Source organism: Balaenoptera musculus, chromosome 4 (genome assembly GCF_009873245.2).
Source record: "Balaenoptera musculus isolate JJ_BM4_2016_0621 chromosome 4, mBalMus1.pri.v3, whole genome shotgun sequence".
NCBI classification, from domain to species: Eukaryota; Metazoa; Chordata; class Mammalia; order Artiodactyla; family Balaenopteridae; genus Balaenoptera; species Balaenoptera musculus.
Window position 1 is genome coordinate 73,856,198 of NC_045788.1, and position 24,422 is coordinate 73,880,619.

Here is a 24,422-nt window from a genome sequence, read left to right on the forward strand (position 1 = left end):
GCTGCTGCACCATTTTACCTTCTTATCAGCAGTGTGTTAGGGTTTTAATCTCTTCACCTTCTCATCAACACTTGTTATTGTCTGTCTTTTTGGTTTTAGCCATCCTAGTGGGTATGAAATGGTGGTGGTGGCACATTGTGGTTTTGAATTGCATTTCCCTGATGACTAATAATGTTGAGTATCTTCATGTACTTACTGGTCATTTGTATTATCTTCTTTGGAGAAATGTCTGTTCAGAGGTTTTGGCCATTTTTTTTTAATTGAACTATAGTTGGTTTACAATATTGTGCTAGTTTCAGGTATACAGCAAATGTCAGATATATGTATGTATATATATATATATATCAGATTCTTTTCCATTATAGGTTATTACAAAACATTGAATATAGTTCCCTGTGCTATGCAGTAGGTTCTTGTTGTTTATTTTATGTATAGTAATTTGTATCTGTTAATCCCAAACTCCTAATTTATCCCTACCCCCTTCCCCTTTGATAATCATAAATTTGTTTTCTATGTCTGTGAGTCTATTTCTGTTTTGTAAATAAGTTAATTTGTATCTTTTTTTAGATTCCACATATAAGTGATATCATATGATATTTGTTTTTCTCTGCCTGACTTACTTCACTTAGTATGATAATCTCTAGGTCCATCCATGTTGCTGCAAATGGCATTATTTTTTTGTATGGCTATGGCTGAGTAGTATTCCATTGTATATATATATATACCACATTTTCTTTATCCATTCATCTGTTGATGAACATTTAGGTTGCTTCCATGTCTTGGCTATTGTAAATAGTGCTGCTGTGAACATTGGGGTGCATGAATCTTTTTGAGTTAGAGTTTCCTCTTTTCCAGATATATGCACAGGAGTGAGATTGCTGGATCATATGGTAACTCTACTTTTAGTTTTTTTAAAAATAAATTTATTTTATTTTATTTTTATTTATTTTTGGCTGTGTTGGGTCTTCGTTGCTGTGCGTGGGCTTTCTCTAGTTGTGGCGAGTGAGGGCTACTCTTCGTTGTGGTGTGCGGGCTTCTCATTGCGGTGGCTTTTCTTGTTGCGGAGCACAGGCTCTAGGTGCACGGACTTCAGTAGTTGTAGCATGTGGGTTCAGTAGTTGTGGCTCGCGGGCTGTAGAGTGCAGGCCCGGTAGTTGTGGCTCATGGGCTTAGTTGCTCCGTAGTATGTGGGATCTTCCCGGGCCAGGGCTCGAACCCGTGTCTCCTGCATTGGCAGGCGAATTCTTTTCTTGTTTGTTTTTTTTGTTTTTTTTATTTTTTTGGTGCCGAAACCCGGGAGGCAGGCGGATTCTTAACCACTGCACCACCAGGGAAGTCCTGGCAGGTGGATTCTTAACCACTGTGCTACCAGGGAAACCCCTATTTTTAGTTTTTTAAGGAACCTCTGTACTGTACTCCATAGTTGACACACCAACGTACATTCCCACCAACAGTGTAGGAGGGTTCCCTTTTCTCCACACCCTCTCCGGCATTTATTATTTGTAGACTTTTTGTTGATGTCCTTTGGCCATGTTTAATTTGGATTTTGGGGGTTTTTTTTGAGTTGTAAGGGTTCTTTATGTATTCTGCATACAATTTCCTTATCAGATATATGATTTGCAAATATTTTCTCCTGTTCTGTGGGTTGTCTTTTCCCTTTTTTTTTTTGCCATGCCACGTGGTTTGCCGGATCTTATTTCCCCGACCAGGGATTGAACCCAGGCCCATGGCAGTGAAAGCACTGAGTCCTAACCACTGGGATGCCAGGGAATTCCCATCTTTTCAATTTCTTGATGAAATTACTTTCAGCACAGAAGCTTTTAATTTTTATGAAGCCCAGTCTTTCTTTTGCTTATACTTGGTGTCACATTTAAGAAATCATTGCCAAGTCCAAGGTCACAAAGATTTGCACATATGTGTTTGTCTAAGAGTTTTATATTTTAGCACTTACATTTAGGTCTCTGATCCATTATTACTTTATTTTTCTTTATGATTAATTTTATTTTTTCTTATGTGAAATAGCTGCTTATATCTTTTATTTTTCTATTAATATTTTCTCAATATTTTTATTAATATACTTGAAGTCTATTTTAAGTATTTATTTATTTTTAATTACGTCGATGTTTGTTTATTTATTTATTTAATTTTTGGCTGCATTGGGTCTTTGTTGCTGTGCGTGGGCTTTCTCTAGTTGCAGCGAGCAGGGGCTACTCTTCGTTGCGGTGCAACAGGCTTCTCATTGCGGTGGCTTCTCTTGTTGCAGAGCACGGGCTCTAGGTGTGCAGGCTTCAGTATTTGTGGCATGTGGGTGCTGTAGTTGTGGCTCGCGGGCTCTAGAGCTCAGGCTTAGTAGCTGTGGCGCATGGGCTTAGTTGCTCCACGGTGTGTGGGATCTTTCCGGACCAGGGCTCGAACCCGTGTCCCCTGCATTGGATTCTTAACCACTGCGCCACCAGGGAAGTCCTTGAAGTCTATTTTAAAATACTCCATACTAATTAATTTTTTAATATCAATAATGCTTTAAACTACTTTGATAAAAGAGGGATATACAGTGAAATGTTTACCTTATGTACTTGTCCCAGCCACCCAGCTTTCCTCCCTGGAGGCACTATCTTTTACTGATTTCTTCACTATAGTTTCAGATTTATATTATATTATAATATAAATTATATTATATATTTATATTTATATTATAATATAAAATATATTATATATTATATATTTATATTATAAATATAATTGTTATATTATATTATATATATAACAAATATATAACTACATATAATATATTTTAATTTTGTATGGTTAAGTATTTTGCTATACTTGCTGCAAAGATTTTCCATAGTCTTTGTATTTTAATTTATTACCTTTTTCCAGGCATATAGAAAACTTGTATAAGTCAGACTCTTACCCTTTTTTTCTTTCACTTCAAATTATAGAAAATTATTTTTATGAATATTTGTTTTCATTTAGTTTTAAGATGATTTGGTGGTTTTATGTTTAATTTATGTTTAATTATGTTAATTATAATTAATTATGTTTAATTTTAATCCACCTGGAGTTTATTTAGAAATTATGAGGTAGTGTGTTATCTATTATTGTGTTACAAATTATCCGCAAATTAAACAGCAGCGTTTTGGTTTTTTTTTTAAGATTTTTTTTTTTTGATGTGGACCATTTTTAAAGTCTTTATTAAATTTGTTACAATATCGCTTCTGCTTTATGTTTTGATTTTATGGCCCCGAGGCATGTGGGATCTTAGCTCCCTGACCAGGGATCGAACCTGCACCCCCTGCATTGGAAAGCGAAGTCTTAACCACTGGACCACCAGGGAAGTCCCAGCAGCGTTTTTTTGTCTCACAGTGTCTGTGGGTCAGTAATGTCTGTGCAGCATTGCTGGGTGATCTGGCTCTGGGTCTTCCACAAGGCTACAGTCATCTTGAGGCTCAGCTGGGAAGGATCCACTTCCTGGCTCATTCTTGTGGCTCTTGGCACAATTCAGTTCTTTTGGCCTGTTGGAAACAGACCTCAGTTCCTCATGAACTGACCACTGGTGGCCTCCTTTGGTTCCTGGCCACATGGGCCTCTCCACAGAGCATCTTACTACTTGGCAGCTTGTTTCATCAGAGTGAGGAAGTAAGAAGAGAGTGCTAGCAAGAAGGAAGTCACAATCTTTCGTAACCTAGGCATGGAAGTGAAGTCACATCACTTTTCACTAATCATTAGAAGAAAGATGAGGTTCAGCCCACACAAAGGTGTGAATACCAGCAGGTGGGGATCAATGCAAGCCATGCAAGAAGGTGCCTGTCGTAAATGTTAGTATGAATGGACTCAAGATTGTCATCTATGATTGAGATAGATTTGACAAGTACACAGTTGGAAGTAAAGCTGAGAGTTGGAGGCTGAATTTGACTGTTGGGGAATAAGAGGAGCTACTTGGAGATCAGTTGCAATGACCTAGACATGAGCTAATAAAGGGAAGGTGTTAGTAGGCTGGAAAAGAAGGAAATCATTAGAGGAAGAGTGACAGACCTTGGTGGTTGATTAGGTGATTGGGTAGAAGGTAGTAGTGAGGGAAGGAAGTAAAAATTGACTTCAGTTATCCAGAATAAAACTTTGTCTATAGGAGAAACAGATTTGGGGGAGTCAAATGATGCATTTGCTTTTAGGTATGTTCAGCTTAAGTTGCCAGAATGTTTAAGTGACCTTAGAGATATGGTGCATTAGAAATGTAGATAATTGCCTTTGTAGTATCCAGAATGTTTTCACTTCTGTTATCACATTTAATCCTCTTGGACGAAGATAGGGCATCTAGGGCTTCGTTATCCCCATTTTACAGTTGAAGAAAACGGAAATCAAAATGAGTTGGCCAAGGTTATATAGCTAGTAAGTGAAAGAACTTTTATTCCTAAGTAGTTATTTGCATAAAGATATTAAATACTTTTAATATCTTTATTTAAATACTTTTAATGAGCTCTCTAAAGGAATGAATAATTATTGATAAATAATTAGTTTAGAACATGGTGGTTTCATCATTTACTAGTGTTTTAACTCATGCAGCAAATACTTTTGAGCGTTTACCATGTGTGAAGCCCTCTATTAGTTAATTTCCAAATTAACGTGTGCTCTCAGAACAATGAAAGTAGGGACCCCAAGGCTTGGTTTGGGAGGGTCATGAAAAAGAATCAGAAAAGGGAAGAGCCTCAACTACATTTGCAAAATATGTCATGACAGACTTTTTTAAAACCAAAGCTGAGATGTGAATTTATTAGATTAGCCTTAAATTTTCTTCTTTCCAGAGTAATTTATACTCATATGATTTATATTCACCATTTAAAAATAGATTTCTTTTTTTTTTAGATTTCTTAATTCTAGATCCTTCCTTCCTTTTTCATAGTAATGTTCAAAGTTTATAAAATGTGTGTGTTTCCATTATTTTTCTTCATGTCAGCTTTCAGAAAAATTTTCAAATCTGCAAATCTGCCACTTGTTTATTTAAAATGGACAGATGAGAACTACCCAGAGGAGGAACCGAGAAGCAAATTGGGGTGTATGATGGGCCTGCTTTTTCCTGTTTTGGGCTCTGTGCTAGCTAACCTCTGTTAACAAACAGACAGATCTCTTTTCCTCATCATCAGATAGTATGCATTTCAGTAAATGGGTAGAAGTCTGCAAATGTATAGTATAGAAATAATTTTTGTGGTCAGACCTGGTATCTTCCACTCTAAATACTCTGTTACAGGGAAAAGTACCCATTTGCAAATGGGGAAATGACATTTGCCTAAATATAACCTAATGTTTGCTGTCTTTGAGATTTTACCACTTCTTTTGAGGTTGATTTGAAGAAAAAGTCATAAATGTTTGCTTTTTTCTCTGTAGGGGTTAAAGGGAAGTTGGATATATATTTCTGTACCCTAGATTTTGTTTTCCTATCTGAAATCTGCTACAGATGACAATAAAAACAAGGGAAAGACAACTTATAAGCATGAAACTGAAAACAGTAAAATACTGTACCAAAAATCTAGTGAGAACTCTATCAAGCCTTGAACAAGATTTTGGTTTGTTATGGTATGCTGTGATTTCTTATATTTCTGCTTTACGAATTTAAATATAATCCATTTGAGTTCATATTTTCCTAGAAGTGATACTGTATTGAAACTATACAAAAAGGGGACTTCCCTCGTAGTCCAGTGGGTAAGACTCCACGCTCCCAGTGCATGGGGCCCAGGTTCGATCCCTGGTTGGGGAACTAGATCCCACATGCATGCCGCAACTAAGGAGTCCGCATGCCCACAACTAAAAGATCCCACATGCTGCAACAAAGATCCCATGTGCAGCCTAAATAAATAAATATTTAAAAAAACAAAAAACTATGCAAACAACTTAATGTTAGAACATACAAATTAGTTTTTTTTTTTAGTATTTTCTGAATAAGTCATGTAATTTAGGTCCCAGAGGTAATTGTCCATCAAATAGACTTGTGGGAAATTATGTCTTTTGTTTTTGGTTTTGAATATAGTAGAGATAGCAGGGCCCATGGTGTAATGGTTAGCACTCTGAACTCTGGAAATAGTGGAGAATATTCTTGATGTAAATTATACTACTTTGAGAGAGGGAAAATCTTTCCTAGCTAAGAATCTTCCACTGTACTGATTTTGTTTAATAAAATGATTTGTGTCCAGACTTGTTCAGGTTTAACTTAAAACTAAATTGCCTGATTGAACAGTCACATTAGTGTTTTGGCATTACCATCTGGGTTTTAGGACAGTTAATAGAGTAGTATAGTTTGCTGGTGAAAGAAAGGATTTTCTTTTTGGTTAATTAGGTATTGTAACAAAACATGATTTCCCACCTGGAGTTTCCCTGTACTTGAGTTTGGCTGCCATTGCAGTTTGCTTCCATTGCTACTATTGAGGTTGGCTGGAAGGTCCCTGGAGGGGTAGACTGAAGTGTATGGTTGCTACTGGCTGTAGCTGGAAACCTTAGTCAGAGGCATAGAAGGGAGAGAAAAAGAAAAGGAACAGGAGGGAAAACAGGGACAGAAAAAGGACATAGCAAAGAGAGACAGAGGGAGAGAGAGGGAGTGAGGGAGGGAAGAAAGGGACAGAATGAAAATTATATAAATGGTGAGATGAAATGCCACCAATGTTCCTTCTGGAACAGGTTTCCTAACCTTGATAGAGGCCTTTTTAATATACTGCCTGAGCCTATACCCTCAATTCTATAAAGAATTACTTGTTTAACAATTTTGTAGATGTTGCACATTATAACTAACATAAATGAAAAGTATTTTTAATTTAATTTTGGGGAATAGGTAATATGTTCACTTGATCCAAAAAAATATTGAAAGGTGTGTAATGAAAATCTTCCTTCCTTCCTTCCTTCCTTCCTTCGATCCTCCACCTGCTCAGGACTCCTTCCACCTAAAAATAGAGGGTACACACTCATGGCTTCCTGTGTGTGCTTTCAGAGATTTTTTAAAAAAGAATTAAGTAAATACAATATACATTTGCCCCACTTTTAATTTTATCACAAATGGTATCATACTATGTGTGTGTGTGTGTGTGCGTGCACACACACACACACACATATATGTATATAATAGTAGTTCAGGCTGCCATAACAAAATACTGTACTCTGGATGGCTTAAACAACAAATTTATTTTCTCACAGTTGGTGGAGGCTGGGAGTTTTGAGATCAGGGTGCCAGCATTGTCAGGTTCTGGTGAGGGAGTATTCCAGGTGTGCAGATGACCTTCTTTTCACTGTGTCCTCACATGGCAGAGGGGTGGGCTGGGGGTGCTTCTCACTGTGTGCTCACATGGCAGGGGGAGGGGGACGGGGGTAGGGAGAGAGAGGTTGAGAGAGAGAGGCGTGAGAGAGCTCGCTGGTTTTTCTTGTAAGGGCACGTCTCATCATAAGGGCCCCAGTCTGTACCTAAGCATCTTCCAAAGGCTCCATCTCTAAATACCATCACATTGGGCGTTAGGACTTCAACATATGAATTTTGTAGGGACACAATTCAGTCCACCTTTATAATAAGTTCCCTGTCGATGGACATTTAATTTGTTTCCAAAATTTTGCTGTTATAAATAATGATGCAGTGAATAACCTTCTGCACATTTCACAAGCATATGAATATATCTGTGGGAAAAATACCCAGGAGTCGGAATTACTGAGTCAATTTGTAATTTTGATAGTAGTTATCAGATTTCTCCTCATTGGGGTGTACAGTGGCAATGATTGAGTGCTTATTTCCCATCAGCCTCATCAGTGTAATGTTTTATTAGATTGGCAAAAATCTAAAAGTTTAATAGGTTAAAAAATGGTACTTCAGTGTAGTTTTAATTTGATTCTTTTTTTTTTTTTTTATTATGAGTGAGGTTTTAGTATTAAATTCTGAGTGGGATTTTTTTTCCAGAAAAATTTAACAGGTTTATTTATGATTATACTAAAGTTGAACTGCTGAAACTTGTTCACTGAAACATTCTGAGTTGCATTAATGCTTTATGTCCCCACATTTATATTAAAAGGACTTCCCTGGTGGCTCAGTGGATAAGAATCCGCCTGCCAATGCAGGGTACATGGGTTCAAGCCCTGGTCCGGGAAGATCCCACATGCTGTGGAGCAACTAAGCCCGTGCGCCACAACTACTGAGCCTGCATTCTAGAGCCCGTGAGCCACGACTGTTGAGCCCTCGTGCCACAACTACTGAGCCTGTACTCTAGCGCCCATGTGCCACAACTACTGAAGTCCACACGCCTAGAGCCCGTGCTCCACAACAGAAGCCACTGCAAGGAGAAGCCCGCCCACCACAACGAAGAGTAACCCCCCCGGTCGCCACAACTAGAGAAAGCCTGAGTGCAGCAACGAAGACCCAGTGCAGCCAAAAATAAATAAAATTAAATCATTAAAAAAAAAATCACACACAAATGAAAATGGAAAAACTGCCAATACCTGATTACTGTCCCCTATTTTTCCACTAGCAATCATATACTTAAGTACCTTTTGACCTCATGGGAAAAAAATATCTAACATTCAGAACTACCAATGACAGGAAGAAGAGGATTTTTTTTTTTTTTAAAGAATGAAAGGTTTCCCATCATAGTGGATTCTTAAGCATGTTCTCCATGTATGTGGCATGCTAGCTGGATGTCTTTTTTTTTTTTTTTTTTAATGAATGAATCCTTTCTGCAGTTAACAGCTAAGTTTTTTTTTTTAATAAATTTATTTTATTTTTGGCTGTGTTGGGTCTTTCTTGCTGCGAGCGGGCTTCTCATTGCGGTGGCTTCTCTTGTTGCGGAGCACGGGCTCTACGCACGCAAGGTTCTGTAGTTGTGGCTTGCAGGCTCTAGAGCACAGGCTCAGTAGTTGTGGCGCACGGGCTTAGTTGCTTCGGGGCATGCAGGATCTTCCCGGACCAGGGCTCGAACCCATGCCCCCTGCATTGACAGGCGGATTCTTAACCACTGTGCCACCAGGGAAGCCCTGGATGTCTTTTGGCATAATTGTTATGGCATGGATAGCACACGGGTTGGTGTTTCCAAAAAGGCCAACCAGATAGGCCTCACTTGCCTCCTGCAAAGCACCAGTAGCTGCACTCTGGAAGTGCAGATCTGGTTTGAAGTCCTGAGCAGTTTCCCGCACCAGAGGCTGGAAGGGAAGTTTGCCAATCAGAAGTTCACTGGACTTCTGATAATGTCTGATTTCACGGAGTGCCACAGTACCAGGCTTGTAACGATGAGGTTTCTTCACACCTCCAGTAGAGGGCGCACTCTTGCGAACGGCTTTTGTAGCCATGCTTCCTGGGTGCTTTACCACTGGTGGATTTGCAGGCAGGCAGCTTTGTACGAGCCATGGTATAGAGACCTCTTACTTACCCACCTTCTCCTTTGGCTGGTGCTCAACAAGCTAGAGCTGGCGCTGGTGTTGGAGAGCGACGGCCTTTGAGTAGGATTTTATCCTGTTTTGCTATCATGGTAAATTGTGAATTAGTTTAAATCAGCAATTGGGAAAAGTCTATACAAAATATACTTATGCCTTAAAAATTTTTTTTCTTATTATATTCTTGGTAGCTCAGAGACATGGCTTCATCTTAGAGTATACATTGTATGTTTTGAAGTCATATTTTTAAAATTTCAAGTGATTTTATAGTTATACAAGATATGCAATCATTTGATTATACACATTTGTAATTGGGAGGTGATCCACTTCCTAGTAGTAATAGGGAGTTTGAAGATATATATATATATATATCTCCACCAAAAATTATGATGAAACTATTATTTAAAAAGATTATTTATTTAGTTTTTTGGTTGTGCCAGGCAACATGCAGGATCTTAGTTGCCCGACCAGGGGTCGAGCCTGGGCCCTTGGCAGTGAGAGTGCAGAGTCCTAACCACTGAACTGCCAGGGAATACCCAGATTTTTCTTTTATTTAAGTAGTAGAATGAACTTTTAAAATTTTGTGTTGTTTTTTGAATAATTAATATTTATAGGTTCTTTAAGGAAAAAAACTTGAGCGTTTGAATTTGTTGTTACTTAGGTAATAAGTGTAAAATTTTCAAAAGAAGAATCAACTCTTTAGTCAGGTTATATATATATATGTATATATATATATGTATATATATATATGTATATACATATATATATATGAATATGAACATTGCTTGGTGCTTCTTGTTGTCACCTTTTTTTCCCCCTTTTTTATTCAAATATGGAGGAAGGGAAATGGTTTTCTGCTTTTTCTTTATACTTTCAATTTTGAAAGAATTAGCACAAGGGAAGAAAACATTCTTTCTTGAATTATGCTATACAGACAGAAATTAAATGTTACTCTAAATGTGTTTTTGGAACCAAGTATGGTTTAAAGCCAGAGAGAGGTACATACAAAAAGAGAAAGAGAGAGTAGACATACAGATAGGGAGGGTGGCAGTGGACTTTAGTACCCTGCTGTTCTCTTGGTCTGTGCTGTCTTGGTCTCATTGAAATGGCTTACTGCGAAGACCTTTTGAGAGTATATGGGGGATAAGTAAATGCTACTATGTGAACAAGAAATAATTTCCTACTTTTCTCTAAAATTTTTAAATGTGAAACATGATGTTGCTCTTATTTGCAAACTTTACTTTTGAAATAATTTTCTTTTGAGAAAAAACCTTTAGAATTTTGAGTAATGAGTAATGTACACACATTTTAGATTGAAAGGGTCATCTAGCTAAAGCATGAGAAAACTGAGGCCCAGAGAAATTAAGTGATTTGGTCAGTGTCATTCATGGTGGTAGTCAGTGGGAAAGTCAGAACTAGATCCTGTATCCATCCCTTTTAGGTGTGCATTCCACAGTATAACACTACCTCATACTTAAGCTTTAGAAACTTAATTTTGAACATAAGCGGTATTGAAAAGCCTGCTAGTAATGTCTGAAAGTCCTGTTTATAGGTAAAAATTCACCCTATTTTTGTTGGCCAACAATGGTGCTATAGGCTGGTATGAGGAAACTGGCCCTTTTTTTGTATTGAAAGGTGGGAGTTATATTGGTTGCAGCCTTTGGAGAGCAGATTGGCAATATCTATACAAATTAAAAATGCATGTACTTTTCACCTAGCAATTTCATTTTTAGCAGGTGTACTCAAAGATATATGTGTAACTTGTTTTGTTACAGTATTGTTTGTAATAATGAAAGCCTGGAAGCAAATGTCCATCACTAGGGGGACTAGTAGTACTGCTGTGCAATGGATTACTATGCAGATGCTAAGAATGAATTAGACCAAAATGAAATCATCCCTAAGAAAACTGAAAAAAGCAAGGTACGGTGTATGTAATCTCAACCATTTTTTTTTTTGGCTGCACCAGGTCTTAGTTGCAGCACGTGGGATCTTTGTTGAAGTGTGTGGCATCTTTAGTTGCAGCATGTGAACTCTTACTTGCGGCATGTGCGATCTAGTTCCCTGACGAGGGATCAAACCTGGGCCCCCTGCATTGGGAGCACGGAGTCTTAGCCACTGGACCACCAGGGAAGTCCCTAATCACAACCATTAAAAAAAAAAAAAAAAGTGTGTGTGTGTGCTCATGTGCGCACGCGCACACTTGTAGGTACATAGAATATCTCTGAAGAGATACATAAAAAGTTGAGAGAAATGCTTGTCTCTGAGGAGGGGAACTCGTGGCTGGAAGACAAGGTTGGATAAGAAACTTTTCACTGTAGGGACTTCCCTGGTGGCACCGTGGTTAAGACTCCTCCTGCCAATGCAGGAGACACGGGTTCGAGCCCTGATCCGGGAAGATCTCACATGCTGCGGAGCAACTAGGCCCGTGCACCACAATTACTGAAGCCCGTGTGCCTAGAACCTGCGAGCCACAACCACTGAGCCCACATGCCACAACTACTGAAGCCCGTGCACCTAGAGCTTGTGCTGTGCAACAAGAGAAGCCACCGCAATGAGAAGCCCGCGCACCACAACGAAGAGTAGCCCCTGCTCGCTGCAACTAGAGAAAATCCGCGCACAGCAACACAGAACCAATGCAGCCAAAATAAATAAATAAATTTATTTTTTAAAAAAAGGAAAGAAACTTTTCAGTATATGTATGTAATACTCATTAGGAGACAGTTCTTAATGGGTCTCTCATGTTTCTGCCTGACTTGTTAGCAGAGGTATTGATTCTCCTTTGTTCTTTACTGTTTTTTCAAAAATATTTGTATAGCAAACAGTCTTGGAGGATAGAGATAGTATTTCCCTCCTGAGCAAAAGTCAGGTTTGTTTACTGTCTAATATAATAAACATAATGTCTCCTTGCCATGGAGGTCAGGTAGACTTACTGTCCTTAAAAGATTTGGGTTCCCTACACTCAGGGTTCCTTTTCTGTACCTCAACCTACCACATGTGCAGGCATCTCCTGCCCTCTCTGCATTGCCCCATGTGATTGGGCTGATGATCTGTCTACTGCTATTGCTGTGACTACTGAAGTCTTTTGTCTCTGACTTAGGAGTTTCATGTATCCTGCCAGCATCCGTGAAACTGGCAAGCTAACTTGTTAGCTTGCAAATAGGGTGACATCTCAGACCCTTCATAGTTCTTGACAAAATACTTACTGGAAAAATACATAATTATTTTTTTAAATAAAGAAGTGGGGGACTCAGGGCTTTTTAGGTCCCATCATTCTGACTTGAAAATGTCAGGCTAACAAGGTAAGACAGATCTAAAGAACTGATCTAGAAAATGAGCCCTTTCCCCACAGAGGAATCGACTCCCTGGAGTGGGAGAAAACCAATACTTGCTGAGCATTTACCATGTTGAAAGATACTTCAAATGTATTTGGGTTGAAATATATAATCTCTTCCTATTTCCTCATTATAAATCTGAAGTTAGATGTTCTTATCCGCATTTACAGATAAAGACACATAGGACCAGATGTGTTACTTGCGTAAGGTCACACTGGGATTCAAACCTGTGTTTGTGTTAAGCTCATGCTTTTCCCATTATAATAAACCACTTCCTAACTTTCTGGAAGCGTTAGAATTGACTTTCTGCTTTTCCATGTAGAAGTTTCTTCTGTCCCATCTTCAAATGGCCAGTTATCTGCATGAAGGATTTCTCAAATTTAGTTGTTTGTAACAATCAGATTATATATTGGACTTCTTCTGTTTTTGGTCTGTATAGGCAACCATTTTACAGTTGTGCTTCTCGAACTTTCTTCATGAACTCTCTCTTAACTGCATAAGACAGTAGGTACCCCCAGTGGATACAGTTTGTGATTTAAAGCAGCCCATGGTTGATATCACTTTCTTGGGAGTTATCTATAATATCTTCAAAATTCATGAGGATTTTATATTCTACTCTGTAATATATTTGTTATTGGGTTTTTCAGAGGTCTATAAATAATATCATGAGTTCAGGACCAGTTGAGAAAGGGAACATTAGGGATCAGACAGGATGCAATCAAATCGTCAGGTTATTTTTTTATTGTGGTAAAATGTACATATCATAAAATTTACCATTTTAACCCTTTATAATTATACAGTTCAGTGGCATTAAATGTATTCATATTGTTATATAACCATCACCACTATTCATTCCAGAATTTTTTATCATCCCAAACTAAAACTCTGTACCTATTAAATAACTCCTCATCCACCCCACCCCCCCAGCCCCCCGGCAACTACTATTCGGCCTTCTGTCTCTGATTTTGACAAATCTAAGTATCTCATATAAGTGGGATTTGTCTTTCTCTTTCTGATTTACTTCACTTAGTATGATAACCTCTAGGTCCATCCATGTTGCTGCAAATGGCATTATTTCACTCTTTTTAATGACTGAGTAATATTCCATTGTGTGTGTATTTGTGTGTGTGTGTGTGTATGTCACATCTTCTTTACCCATTCATCTGTCGATGGACATTTAGGTTGTTTCCATGTCTTGGCTATTGTAAATATTGCTGCTATGAACATAAAGGGTGCATGTATCTTTTCGAATTATATTTTTCTCTGGGTATATGCCCAGGAGTGGGATTGCTGGATCATATGACAACTCTATTTTTAGTTTTTTGAAGAACCACCATACTATTTTCCATAGTGGCTGCACCAATTTACATTCTCACTAACAGTGTAAAAGGGTTCCCTTTTCTCCACACCCTCTTCAGCATTTATTATTTGTAGACTTTTTGTTGGTGTCTGTTCTGACTGGTATGAAGTGGTGTTTTGATTTGCATTTCTCTAATAATTAGCGATGATGAGCATCTTTTCATGTGCTTATTGGCCATCTGTATGTCTTCTTTGGAGAAATGTCTTTTTAGGTCTTCTGCACATTTTTTGATTGGGTTTTTGTTTCTTTGTTATTGAATTGTAGGAGCTGTTTGTCTATTTTGGAAATTAAGCCCTTGTCATTTGCGTCATTTGCAAATATTTTCTCCCAGTCCATAGGTTGTCTTTTCGTTTTGTTCATGGTTTCCTTTGCTGTGCAAAAGCTTGTAAGTTTGATTAGGTCCCATTTGTTTGTTTTTGCTTTTATTTCTATTGCCTTGGGAGACTGACCTAAGAAAACATTGGTATGATTTATATCAGAATGTTTAGCCTATGTTCTCTTCTAGGAGCTTTATGGTGTCTTGTGTTATATTTAAGTCTTTAAGCCATTTTGAGTTTATTTGTGTGTATGGTGTGAGGGTGTGTTCTAGCTTCATTGATTTACGTGGGACTATCCAGTGTTGTTTCTACCTTTTGGCTGTTGTGAATAATGTTTCTGTGAACATTTTTATCTGTTGGAGTTCTTGCTTTCATTCTTTTGTGTATATACCCAGAAGTGGAATTGCTGGATCATATAGTAGTTCTATGTTTAACTTTTTGAGGAACCATGATGCTGTTCTCCACCGTGGCTGCACCATTTTACAGTTGCACCAGCAATGCACAAGAGTTCTAATTTCTCTACATCTTTACCAACACTTGTTATTTTCTGTTTTGTTTTGTTTGGATTGGTTTTGGTTTTGATAATAGCCATACTAATGGGTGTGAAGAAATTGTTTTATTACTGGAAAAACTCACTGAAGAAAGTGCCTTTAACATGGGTTAAATAGGTTAGCTAATATTTCACCCTGGAATTAGTCATGCCTATCCACCTAGTCACAGGCAGCTTGGAATACTCAGGTCTTTTTTCCATCAGAGCAGATGAGAATATCTTCTCTGGGTAGGCAGGCAGATAAAAAGGAGAGAGCCCAGAACGGGCTGAGCCATTCATTCATGCCCAGCTGTGGAAAGAGTGGGGGGACGGCTGGGGAGAGAAGGACAGGAGTTCTCTGGAGAAGTCCTCCTCATGGAAATATGTGAGGAGGGAGCAAGTTTCTTAACATTTATGTGAGTTTTTTTTTTTTTAATAAATTTATTTATTTTTGGCTGCATTGGGTCTTCATTGCTGCGCACGGGCTTTCTCTAGTTGCAGTGAGCGGGGGCTACTCTTCGTTGCAATGTGTGGGTTTCTCATTGTGATGGCTTCTCTTGTTGCGGAGCACGGACTCTAGGCGCGCGGGCTTCAGTAGTTGTGGCATGTGGGCTCAGTAGTTGTGGCTCGCGAGCTCTGGAGCGCAGGCTCAGTAGTTGTGGCGCACGGGCTTAGTTGCTCTGCGGCATGTGGGATCTTCCCGGACCAGGGCTCGAACCTGTGTCCCCTGCATCAGCAGGCGGATTCTTAGCCACTGCGCCACCAGGGAAGTCCTTATGTGAGTTTTGACGTTAAAAATGCTTTAACTTCTTATAGTCAAGTAAATTTGCTCTAGAAAGATAGTCTAGTTTTACCCTGTTCTCCTAGCCACCTAGCCCAGTTTTGGATATGTGTAACCTAATTTGAGAAGTAAGGGCTTTTAGGAAACACAGTTCTACATCCCAAAAGAGCAATGCTCACATAGTCACATGGGAAAGTTTTAAAAAATTTAATCCATACCTATTAATAAGTATAAATAGCTCTGTGCCTGGACTGTCCCACCTAGTCAATGTAATTGAACATTTTAAAAATGTTTTATTTGATTATAAAAATAATATATTAAAATTGGAAAATGTGAAACAGTAAAGGGAGCAAATTAATTATCATCCATAATTCTTCCATCCAGTGATAACCAGTTAACTGTTTTGTGTACTTTTGTTCTGTGCATATATTTTACACACTATATAAAATTCTGTAACCTGCACTTTTAGTGCTATTAATAAGCGTTTCCCCATGTTGTTAGAAACTCATAAGCATTTTAATTGGTGAATACTATTCTATCATATTTCTTAATCATTTTCTTAATGCCATTCATCTAGCTTATTTGTTTTTCTTCCTTTCCTCTGCATTCATTTCCTTGTCTCTCCACTTTATTTTTTTTACTATTATAAATAGTGCTACAGTGGACATGTTTGCATATTATGTTTGTCTACATTTTTAATTGTCTGTCTGGATACCTAGAAGTGAAGTTCTTGGACCAAAGAGCATTAACATTTTTAAGACTCTTAGCAGAAGGGAGGGAGTCTCCCTTGACTTGTATACTTTTTGGTATAGATTAAGACACAGTTGAAATTAGAATTAGTTTTAGCTGGGATTTATTTGAGTATACAGGCTGTGAATTGAGTTGTTGTTGCTGGTTTTTGTTTCTCTTTTTGTTTTTTTTGTTGTTGTTTTTTTTTTTTTTTGGCAGGCTACTCAGTTGTCTTGTGGTTTTATAGAAAAATTCTGCTTCTGTCTTCCCATTGCCTAATTCATTCAGTGGATATGTATTGAACACCTGTTTATATCCCAGGCTATACACTAGGTGCTGCGTGGACTGCTAGGATGAGTAAGAAGCAGTCACTGCTCTGTGGAATATCTTTTTACAGCACCAGGAGGTACATGTGTTGCAGTCATTCCCATCTGTTGTCAGTTGCTTTTTCCTCAGCTAAGCAGACTGCTCCCTCCCTTCATGCTATTTATGTTACAAGGTAATGAACCAAAGCTAAGCCTTTTTGGAGGATAGTTCTTGCCTAGTAGGAAGGAGGAATTTTGAACTGTGGCTTGACTGGCATCTCCTTTACTACAGCTTGCATAAATTTCTGCCTGTAATAAATGCCTTAAGGTATCCATCTCTAATTCCTCTACCTGGGCTCCGGAGCCCACCTCTCCCCCATTTCCCTCTCTCTCTCTCCTCAGTTGTGGTGAGCCTTTTTCTCGTTGCTATATCCTGCCTGTCAGGCACTTACAACTACCGTTGATTTAAGCCCATATCACCGTAACCACTTCTCTCTTCAGTTATTGCCAGCTGGCTCTGCCTTCATCATTACGTTGGAACTGTTATCTCTTTTTTTTTTTTTGCTGTGCCTCGTGGCTTGTGGGGTCCTAGGGGCCACAGCAGTGAAAGCACCGAGTCCCAACCTCTGGACCGCCAGGGAATTCCCTTGGTTGTTAACTCTAATAGAAACTTCTCAGTCTTCATCTTCCTTCACCCCTCAATAGTATTAAACATTCTTGACCAAAAACTTACGTGAAATATCCCTGATTTTCTTCCTACTACTCATCTACTTATCTCCTCTCTGTACTCCTCTTGCCTTTAAAACTTTTCCTTAGGGTTCTCTCTTAGACTCTGTCCCTTCTCTTGTCATTTTATAATACTTCCTAGGTGATTTTATTTACTCTCATCGTTTCAAATACTAGTTACGTGCTTATATGCTGATCACTACCAAAATCTGTATGTTCAATCCAAATTATGCTACCTTATTGCATATCTCCCTGTGTTATGTCCCACAGGTCCCTTGAATTCAACATGTTAAATTGGGACAAATCCAAAACTTCCTTTATGATCCCCATAAAGACGTTCATTCATATCTACACAGTTGTGCCAGCTGGAAATCTGGGTGTTCCCCTTGTCCCTTCTCTCTCACTCTCATTCTCATTTCACATCTGATAAGTCAGGTCCCATTGTTCCAACCTAATCACTATTGAATCCTGTGTCTTTGTTTAATGAATCCTGTGTCTTTAACAAACTACCCTTTTCATTTGTATGACAGCTAAAAGCAGAGTCCCAGTGGGTCATTGTCTTTTTCTTCAAGGAGGTATATTTTTCTTATATTAGGTAATGGATTTGGGATGGAGAGGAATCGCCTTTTTTACTTCCCCATCCTTTTCAGTGGATTTTCAGAGTGCTTTGCGTTTAGAAGGTACTGAGCAATTGTGTTGAACTGAAATAAAAGGATGTGAAACTGTTCAAAAAGTAGCTTAATTTTATTTTATTTTTTCATTTTAAAACTATGTTTAATTTTCACATATTTAATTTTATATATTATTTTGTTTTTATTAAAATACAAATAAATGCTTAACATTTAAAAATAAATGAAGAAAGAAAATCAGTGAAGAATAGAACAGTCTCTGTGGCTTCCAAGGTTCTTGTCATTTCTCTACATATAATATTGATCGGAACCTCTGTTCTCAAAATACAGGGTTTAGTCTACCTGGGTCTAACCATGGAAACAGACTTTTTTAACTGAATTCAATGTTGGTGAAAAAGTAGTTTAATTTTAAAAGCTTCTACACATCTTCCTTAAGTCTGATAAAGAAGGGTTAAGAAATGTGTGTTATAGTAATGAAGAGTTAGGAATTGAAGCAGTCATTGTTAAGATACCTAGGAGGTGATGAACCTCAAATTAAATAGAATAATGCCACTTACATATAGTTCAGTTAATCAACTGTATTTATAGACTATCAGCTTCTAGCGCTAATTTCAATAAAATGTTAACAAGATCAGAATACACACAATTTGTTGAGTGGTGGAGTTGCTGAAGGACTGAAGAAGAAATTAACTTTTTCATGGCTTATTTTTCTGTGTATTAGTCTTTTGGACCATCATCTCTAATTCATAGAACACAGAATATTAGTATGATATAATCAGATATGTGGTATATTCCCACTTTAACAACTAGGTTTTATTCATATTAACAGGTAAATCTTCTATTAAATTTATACATTTTAAATGGGAGCAAACCATGAGTGTTAGAAGTACTACATAATAACTATAAGGAAGTAGAGAGAAGAAAGGAGAGGAAACGAAAGATGTTCACTCACAGAGCTTTTTATGCTAGCCACCAGATGGCACAGTGGTTCCGCATCAGCTGGTTGTACTGACTAGAGAAGGGGAAGGATGAGAGAGGGACAGTGCAACCAGCTGTTCCAAGAATGGATTGCTCTTCAGTTGGTTCTTTGTAACCTCAGATGTCTGTTTTCTGTAGTAAAAGCAGGCCAGCAGTTTATAATTACATATTTGAATTTGTTTCTTTTGAAGCTGGCTTTATGCTACTACCAAATGAACCATGTCAGTATCCCTCTTGTGATTTTTGTGAGAAGGTTAACTCTTTAGATACAAGCATCAAAAATATTAAAAACACTAAAAATTAAACATAAAACATTACTGTACTGTGGAATATGAGGATACACGTTCATTTTATTTAATGAATGATGCTACTGAAATTATACTCTTAAAAATTCATTGATAGTCATTAAATGACTGATATAAATAACTTAGATATGACCAAAATGAGGAATACCTTTAATAATATGAGGGACTAAACAAAAATAAGGAACATGAGGCATAATCTTTGATTGCTTTGAAATGAAGATTTTGTTTTTCTCAGTTGTAGATAGTTTATTTGAAGTTTAATAAACATTCTCCGCACAGTTCACGTATCCATTTGAAGAATATATATAGTCCTAGAACCAGAGGAAGTGAACTATAACTGAGTTGTAATGTTTTTATAGCATGCTAATAGCCTTATCTAGTAATGAAAGCTTGGTGTAGAGAACCTAGATTAAAGGGGAAAATAAAAAATGGTGAATTATGGAATATCTGGGTACTTTGGGGAAATATTTAATTTAGGTTATGTGACACACTAGGCCTTTTGTGGATTGGTACAGAGTGTAAATAAATATTCAGGTTATGAAGCTACAGGACAAAATAGACCAAGAATAAGGTTTTTTAAAAATTTAGATATTATTGATATATAACATTAGTTTTAGGTGTACAATATAATTTTTTTTGTATGTTGCAAAATGATCACAATAAGTCTAGTTAACATGCATTACTGGGCTTCTCTGGTGGCACAGTGGTTAAGAATCCGCCTGCCAATTCAGGGGACACGGGTTCGAGCCCTGGTCCCGGAAGATCCCACATGCCACAGAGCAACTAAGCCCATGTGCCACAACTACTGAGCCTGCGCTCTAGAGCCCACGAGCCACAACTACCGAGACCGCATGCCACAGCTACTGAAGCCTGAGCGCCTAGAGCCCATGCTCCGCAACAAGAGAAGCCACTGCAGGGAGAAGCCCCTGCAGTGAGAAGCCCGCGCACTGCAACGAAGAGTAGCCCCCACTCGCCACAACTAGAGAAAGCCCGTGCACAGCAACGAAGACCCAACGCATCCAAAAATAAATAAATAAAATTTAAAAAAACATGCATCACTACACTGTTACACTTTGTTTTTCTTATGATGAGAACTTTTAAGATCTACTCTCTTAGCAACTTTCAAATGTACAATATTATCAACTATAGTCACTATGCTATAAATAAAATTCCCAGTACTGACTTATTATATAACTGCAAGTTTGTGTCTTTTGATCACCTTCACCCATTTTGTTCACCTCCCACCCCCACCACTGGCAGCCACTAATCTGTTCTCTCTATGAGTTTTGGGGTTTTTTTGTTTTTATTTTTAGATTCCATATATAAGTGAAGAAATAAGTTTTGAGGACAAGAACAGTTCAAGACAGCTAAGCTCTATGTTAAATATCTAAAACAGATGAGGAACTCTTTGGGAAATTATTTTTGGGCAGAGTCCAGGGGCATTGGGATTCCTCTGGCCCCAAAAAGCTGTTTAAGCCTGAAGCCTGGGGAAAACATGAGCGCCAGACTGGAAATCTCTGCCTTTTCAAGTACCAGTGGAACTGAAAGAAATAGCTTTGCTGTGACATAGGGCTGGAAGTAGGGCAAAAATCCAATGGGTTGGGTTTCTAGAGAAGAATCCTTCCTCTAGATGTGGGTTTTAGAAATTACTGAAATGAGAATTCAAATGGTACTGTCAGTTTTAACATGACAGAATACATGTATAATTATCATAACTTTGGGTTGGCGGTTTAGAGGTTGACAACCTTTGTCTTCTTGAGATTAGTGACCGTATGAAACCAAAAGGACGTGAGCAGTTTTCACTTAATATTAGTAAACAGTGTTGTTTGCTAGCCTTAGAATGGAAGAAAAATACAGGAAAAAGAAGTAACATATACTCAGTCATGGGATCAGTTCTTTATTTCCAAGCACTTTGAAGAAATGAGATTAGAAGGGCACCCAACTTCCAAGCACTTTGAAGAAATGAGATTAGAAGGGCACCCAACATTGAGTTTATCCCTGAGGCATCCTCCTACTTGCTCTCCAGTAATAATAGCTACTAGAATCTTACAGTCAATATGGGCATTTTGTTGTGTGTTTGTATAAGAGAGTATCTTTATCTTCATCTCTTTTCATTTGTCATTCAGATCAACCTAAGTCTTTAAAAAATTTTGTTCTGTTGGTTGTGTCAGCTCTCTCTTGATTTTGCTTTTGATGTCCATGTTTTAAAGGTTGCCAGTTGTCTTATACTTTCCATTTCCTAGATGCTGGTTAGCTGAAATTTTACCAAATAAGCTCTGTGATTCAGGGATAGTAGAGAAAATAAATGTTTAATATCGTTTGCATCTTATAGTTTAAAGTTAAAACTTTAGAGTAGATGAGTTTAAAGAGAATTCTTAATGTAAGTTACAAAATAAAAAATGAAGCCCATATATCAAAAAGATACATCAACGTAGGTGAAGCTTTAATATCTTTTCATAAGTATAAGGAACCTTAAAATATTGGAAACAAAGTATCAATAAGATACTGCATTTTCTATGAACCACGGTAACAGAACATTTCTGATAAATAGAAAAAGGGGGCAGGAGGTAAAGAAACTCACTTTCAGTAAGGCTAATGATACAAGTCCCAAATAAATCTTTCCAGTGGTAAGACTTGCAATGAGCACTTTGCTGCATGCCTATCTGGGGTGGGGGAGTGGGAGTGGGAGTGGGGTGTCATACCCATCAAAAACAGGATCTCCATTTTGGAAGCCCAAAGAATCAAAGACATAACATGTCCCACCAGATTGAGGAGGCACTATTTGACCTGGAGACCTTTTTTAGTTTATTCTAGAACCATAAAACTGGATTTTCTTTGTTTAGTATTGAATTAAGTTATAAAATATTTTTATTTATAATTATATTTATAGTATATTTGTTTCATATTTATGTAATTTTATACATATATAATGATTTTATATTTGAAATATTGTATAGTAATTTATGGGGGATTATACTTGCTTTGAAGAACTCTGGTAAAGTCCTATGGATATGAAATATGGGGGATTAAATAGCTCTATTTGTTAACCTATAAATTTTACTTCTGAAGTAAGTTTGAAGCATTTGTAAAAAAGTATGTGTCTACAGCTTATTTATTTATTTATTTATTTATTTATTTTTGGCTGCGTTGGGTCTTCGTTGCTGCACGCAGGCTTTCTCTAGTTGCGGTGAGCGGGGGCTACTCTTCGTTGTGGTGCACGGGCTTCTCATTGCGGTGGCTTCTCTTGTTGCAGAGCATGGGCTCTAAGCACGTGCGCTTCAGTAGTTGTGGTGCTCAGGCTCAGTAGTTGTGGCTCGCGGGCTCTAGAGTGCAGGCTCAGTAGTTGTGGCGCACGGACTTAGTTGCTCCATGGCATGTGGGATCTTCCCGGACCAGGGCTGAAACCCATGTCCCCTGCATTGGCTGGCAGATTCTTAACCACTGTGCCACCAGGGAAGTCCCTACAGCTATTTTTTAAACTGTACAGTTAACTTCCTGGAATTTCTTCTAATTTTCACTGACTTTGGCCCTTTCTGATCTTTTTGAAACAGTGATCACATGGAAAGTGTGTGTGGCTATTTAATGAAGTACACCAACCTTGTCACTGGGTGGCAATACAGGTAAGTGTGATTATTCTGTCACATCTCTCTCCCAAGAGACCAGAAATGGGGCTGATAATTTTATATTCTGATATTACTTCAGTACAAATATGGCTGGGAAGCATGTTAGAGAAAGATTTACCATGTTTTTTCTAAAAGTCTGATGACTTTCTTCTCCTTTTTAAGGGGTAGGAGGAGTTAACATCTGTCCAAATTGCAGCCTCCAAATGCCTCAGAAGTTAGAATCATTTGTCCACTTGCCTTATGCATACTTGCAGTGGTGAGGCTTTTAGGGTGGTTTGGAGACGGCAAAGAGATTTGTATTAGGTGCCTGTTCAGGATTCTCAAAAGTTCTCTGGGACCTTGGAGAGTTTAAATAACCAGCCGAAGGTCAAACAAGCACTCAATAAGTAGCAAAGCCAGCTATTTTGAATACTGTGTGGAATTGGTAGTTGTAGGGCAGGGGATTAAACTTCTTTTTTTATTGTGGTAAAGTAAACATAACATAAAATTTACCATTTTAAACATTTTTTAGTATACAGTTCAGTGGCATTAAATACATGCACATTGTTGTGCAGCTATCACCTTCATTCATCTCAGAACTTTTTGCATCTTCTCAGACTAAAATTCTGTACCCATTAAACAATATTTCCACATTTCCCCCTGCCCTGAGTCCTTGGCAACCACTATTCTACTTTCTGTCTCTATGAATTTGACTACTCTAGGTACCTTAATAAAAGTGGAATCATACAATATTTGTCCTTTTGTGATTGGCTTATTTCACTTAGTATAATGTCTTCAAGGTTCACCTATGTAGCGTGTGTCAGGATTCCTAGCTTTTTAGGGCTGAATCGTAGTCCCTTGTATGTATATACCACATTTTGTTTATCCAGTTATCTGTCAGTGGACATTTGGGTTACTTCTACCTTTTGGCTAATCGTGAATAATGCTGCTGTGAGCACTGGTGTACAAAATATCTGTTGGAGTTCCTGCTTTCATTCTTTTGTGTATATACCCAGAAATGGAATTGCTGGATCACATGGTAATTCTGTGTTTAACTTTTTGGCGAATCTCCATATTGCTTTCCATAGCAGCTGCACCATTTTACATTCCCACCAGCAATGCACAGGAGTTGCAATTTCTGTACATCTTCCCAACACTTGTTACTTTCTGTTTTATGTGGGTTTTTTTGTTTTGTTTTGTTTTGTTTAATAATAGCCATCCTAATGGGTGTTAAGTGGTATCTCATTGTGGTTTTTAAATTTACAAGTGTTAAAGCTAGAATTTGAACCCAAATAGTTCTGACTCCAAAGTCTATGTTCTTGGCATTATAACATGCTGCTTCTTATTCACATGTCATTTGGAGACCTCTGCTTTTGGCTAGGTCAAAAGCATGATGGAATAACTGGAGCTGAATTTGCATTTTACCTTAAACAACTAGAAAATGG

General features: G+C 37.9%; 1 protein-coding gene across 2 annotated transcripts in view; it reads left to right on the forward strand.

Annotated features, from left to right (window-relative positions):
* Positions 1-24,422, forward strand: part of OSBPL11 (oxysterol binding protein like 11) — a 98,896-nt gene that overhangs the window by 4,902 nt on the left and 69,572 nt on the right. Inside the window, exon 2 of one of the 2 annotated variants that reach the window (XM_036850928.1) lies at positions 22,927-22,995. The exons of the other annotated variant lie outside the window; for it this stretch is intronic. Within the exon in view, the coding sequence (XP_036706823.1) occupies positions 22,927-22,995 (69 nt within the window). The remainder of the gene's footprint in view (positions 1-22,926; positions 22,996-24,422) is intronic. 2 annotated transcript variants of the gene reach the window in all.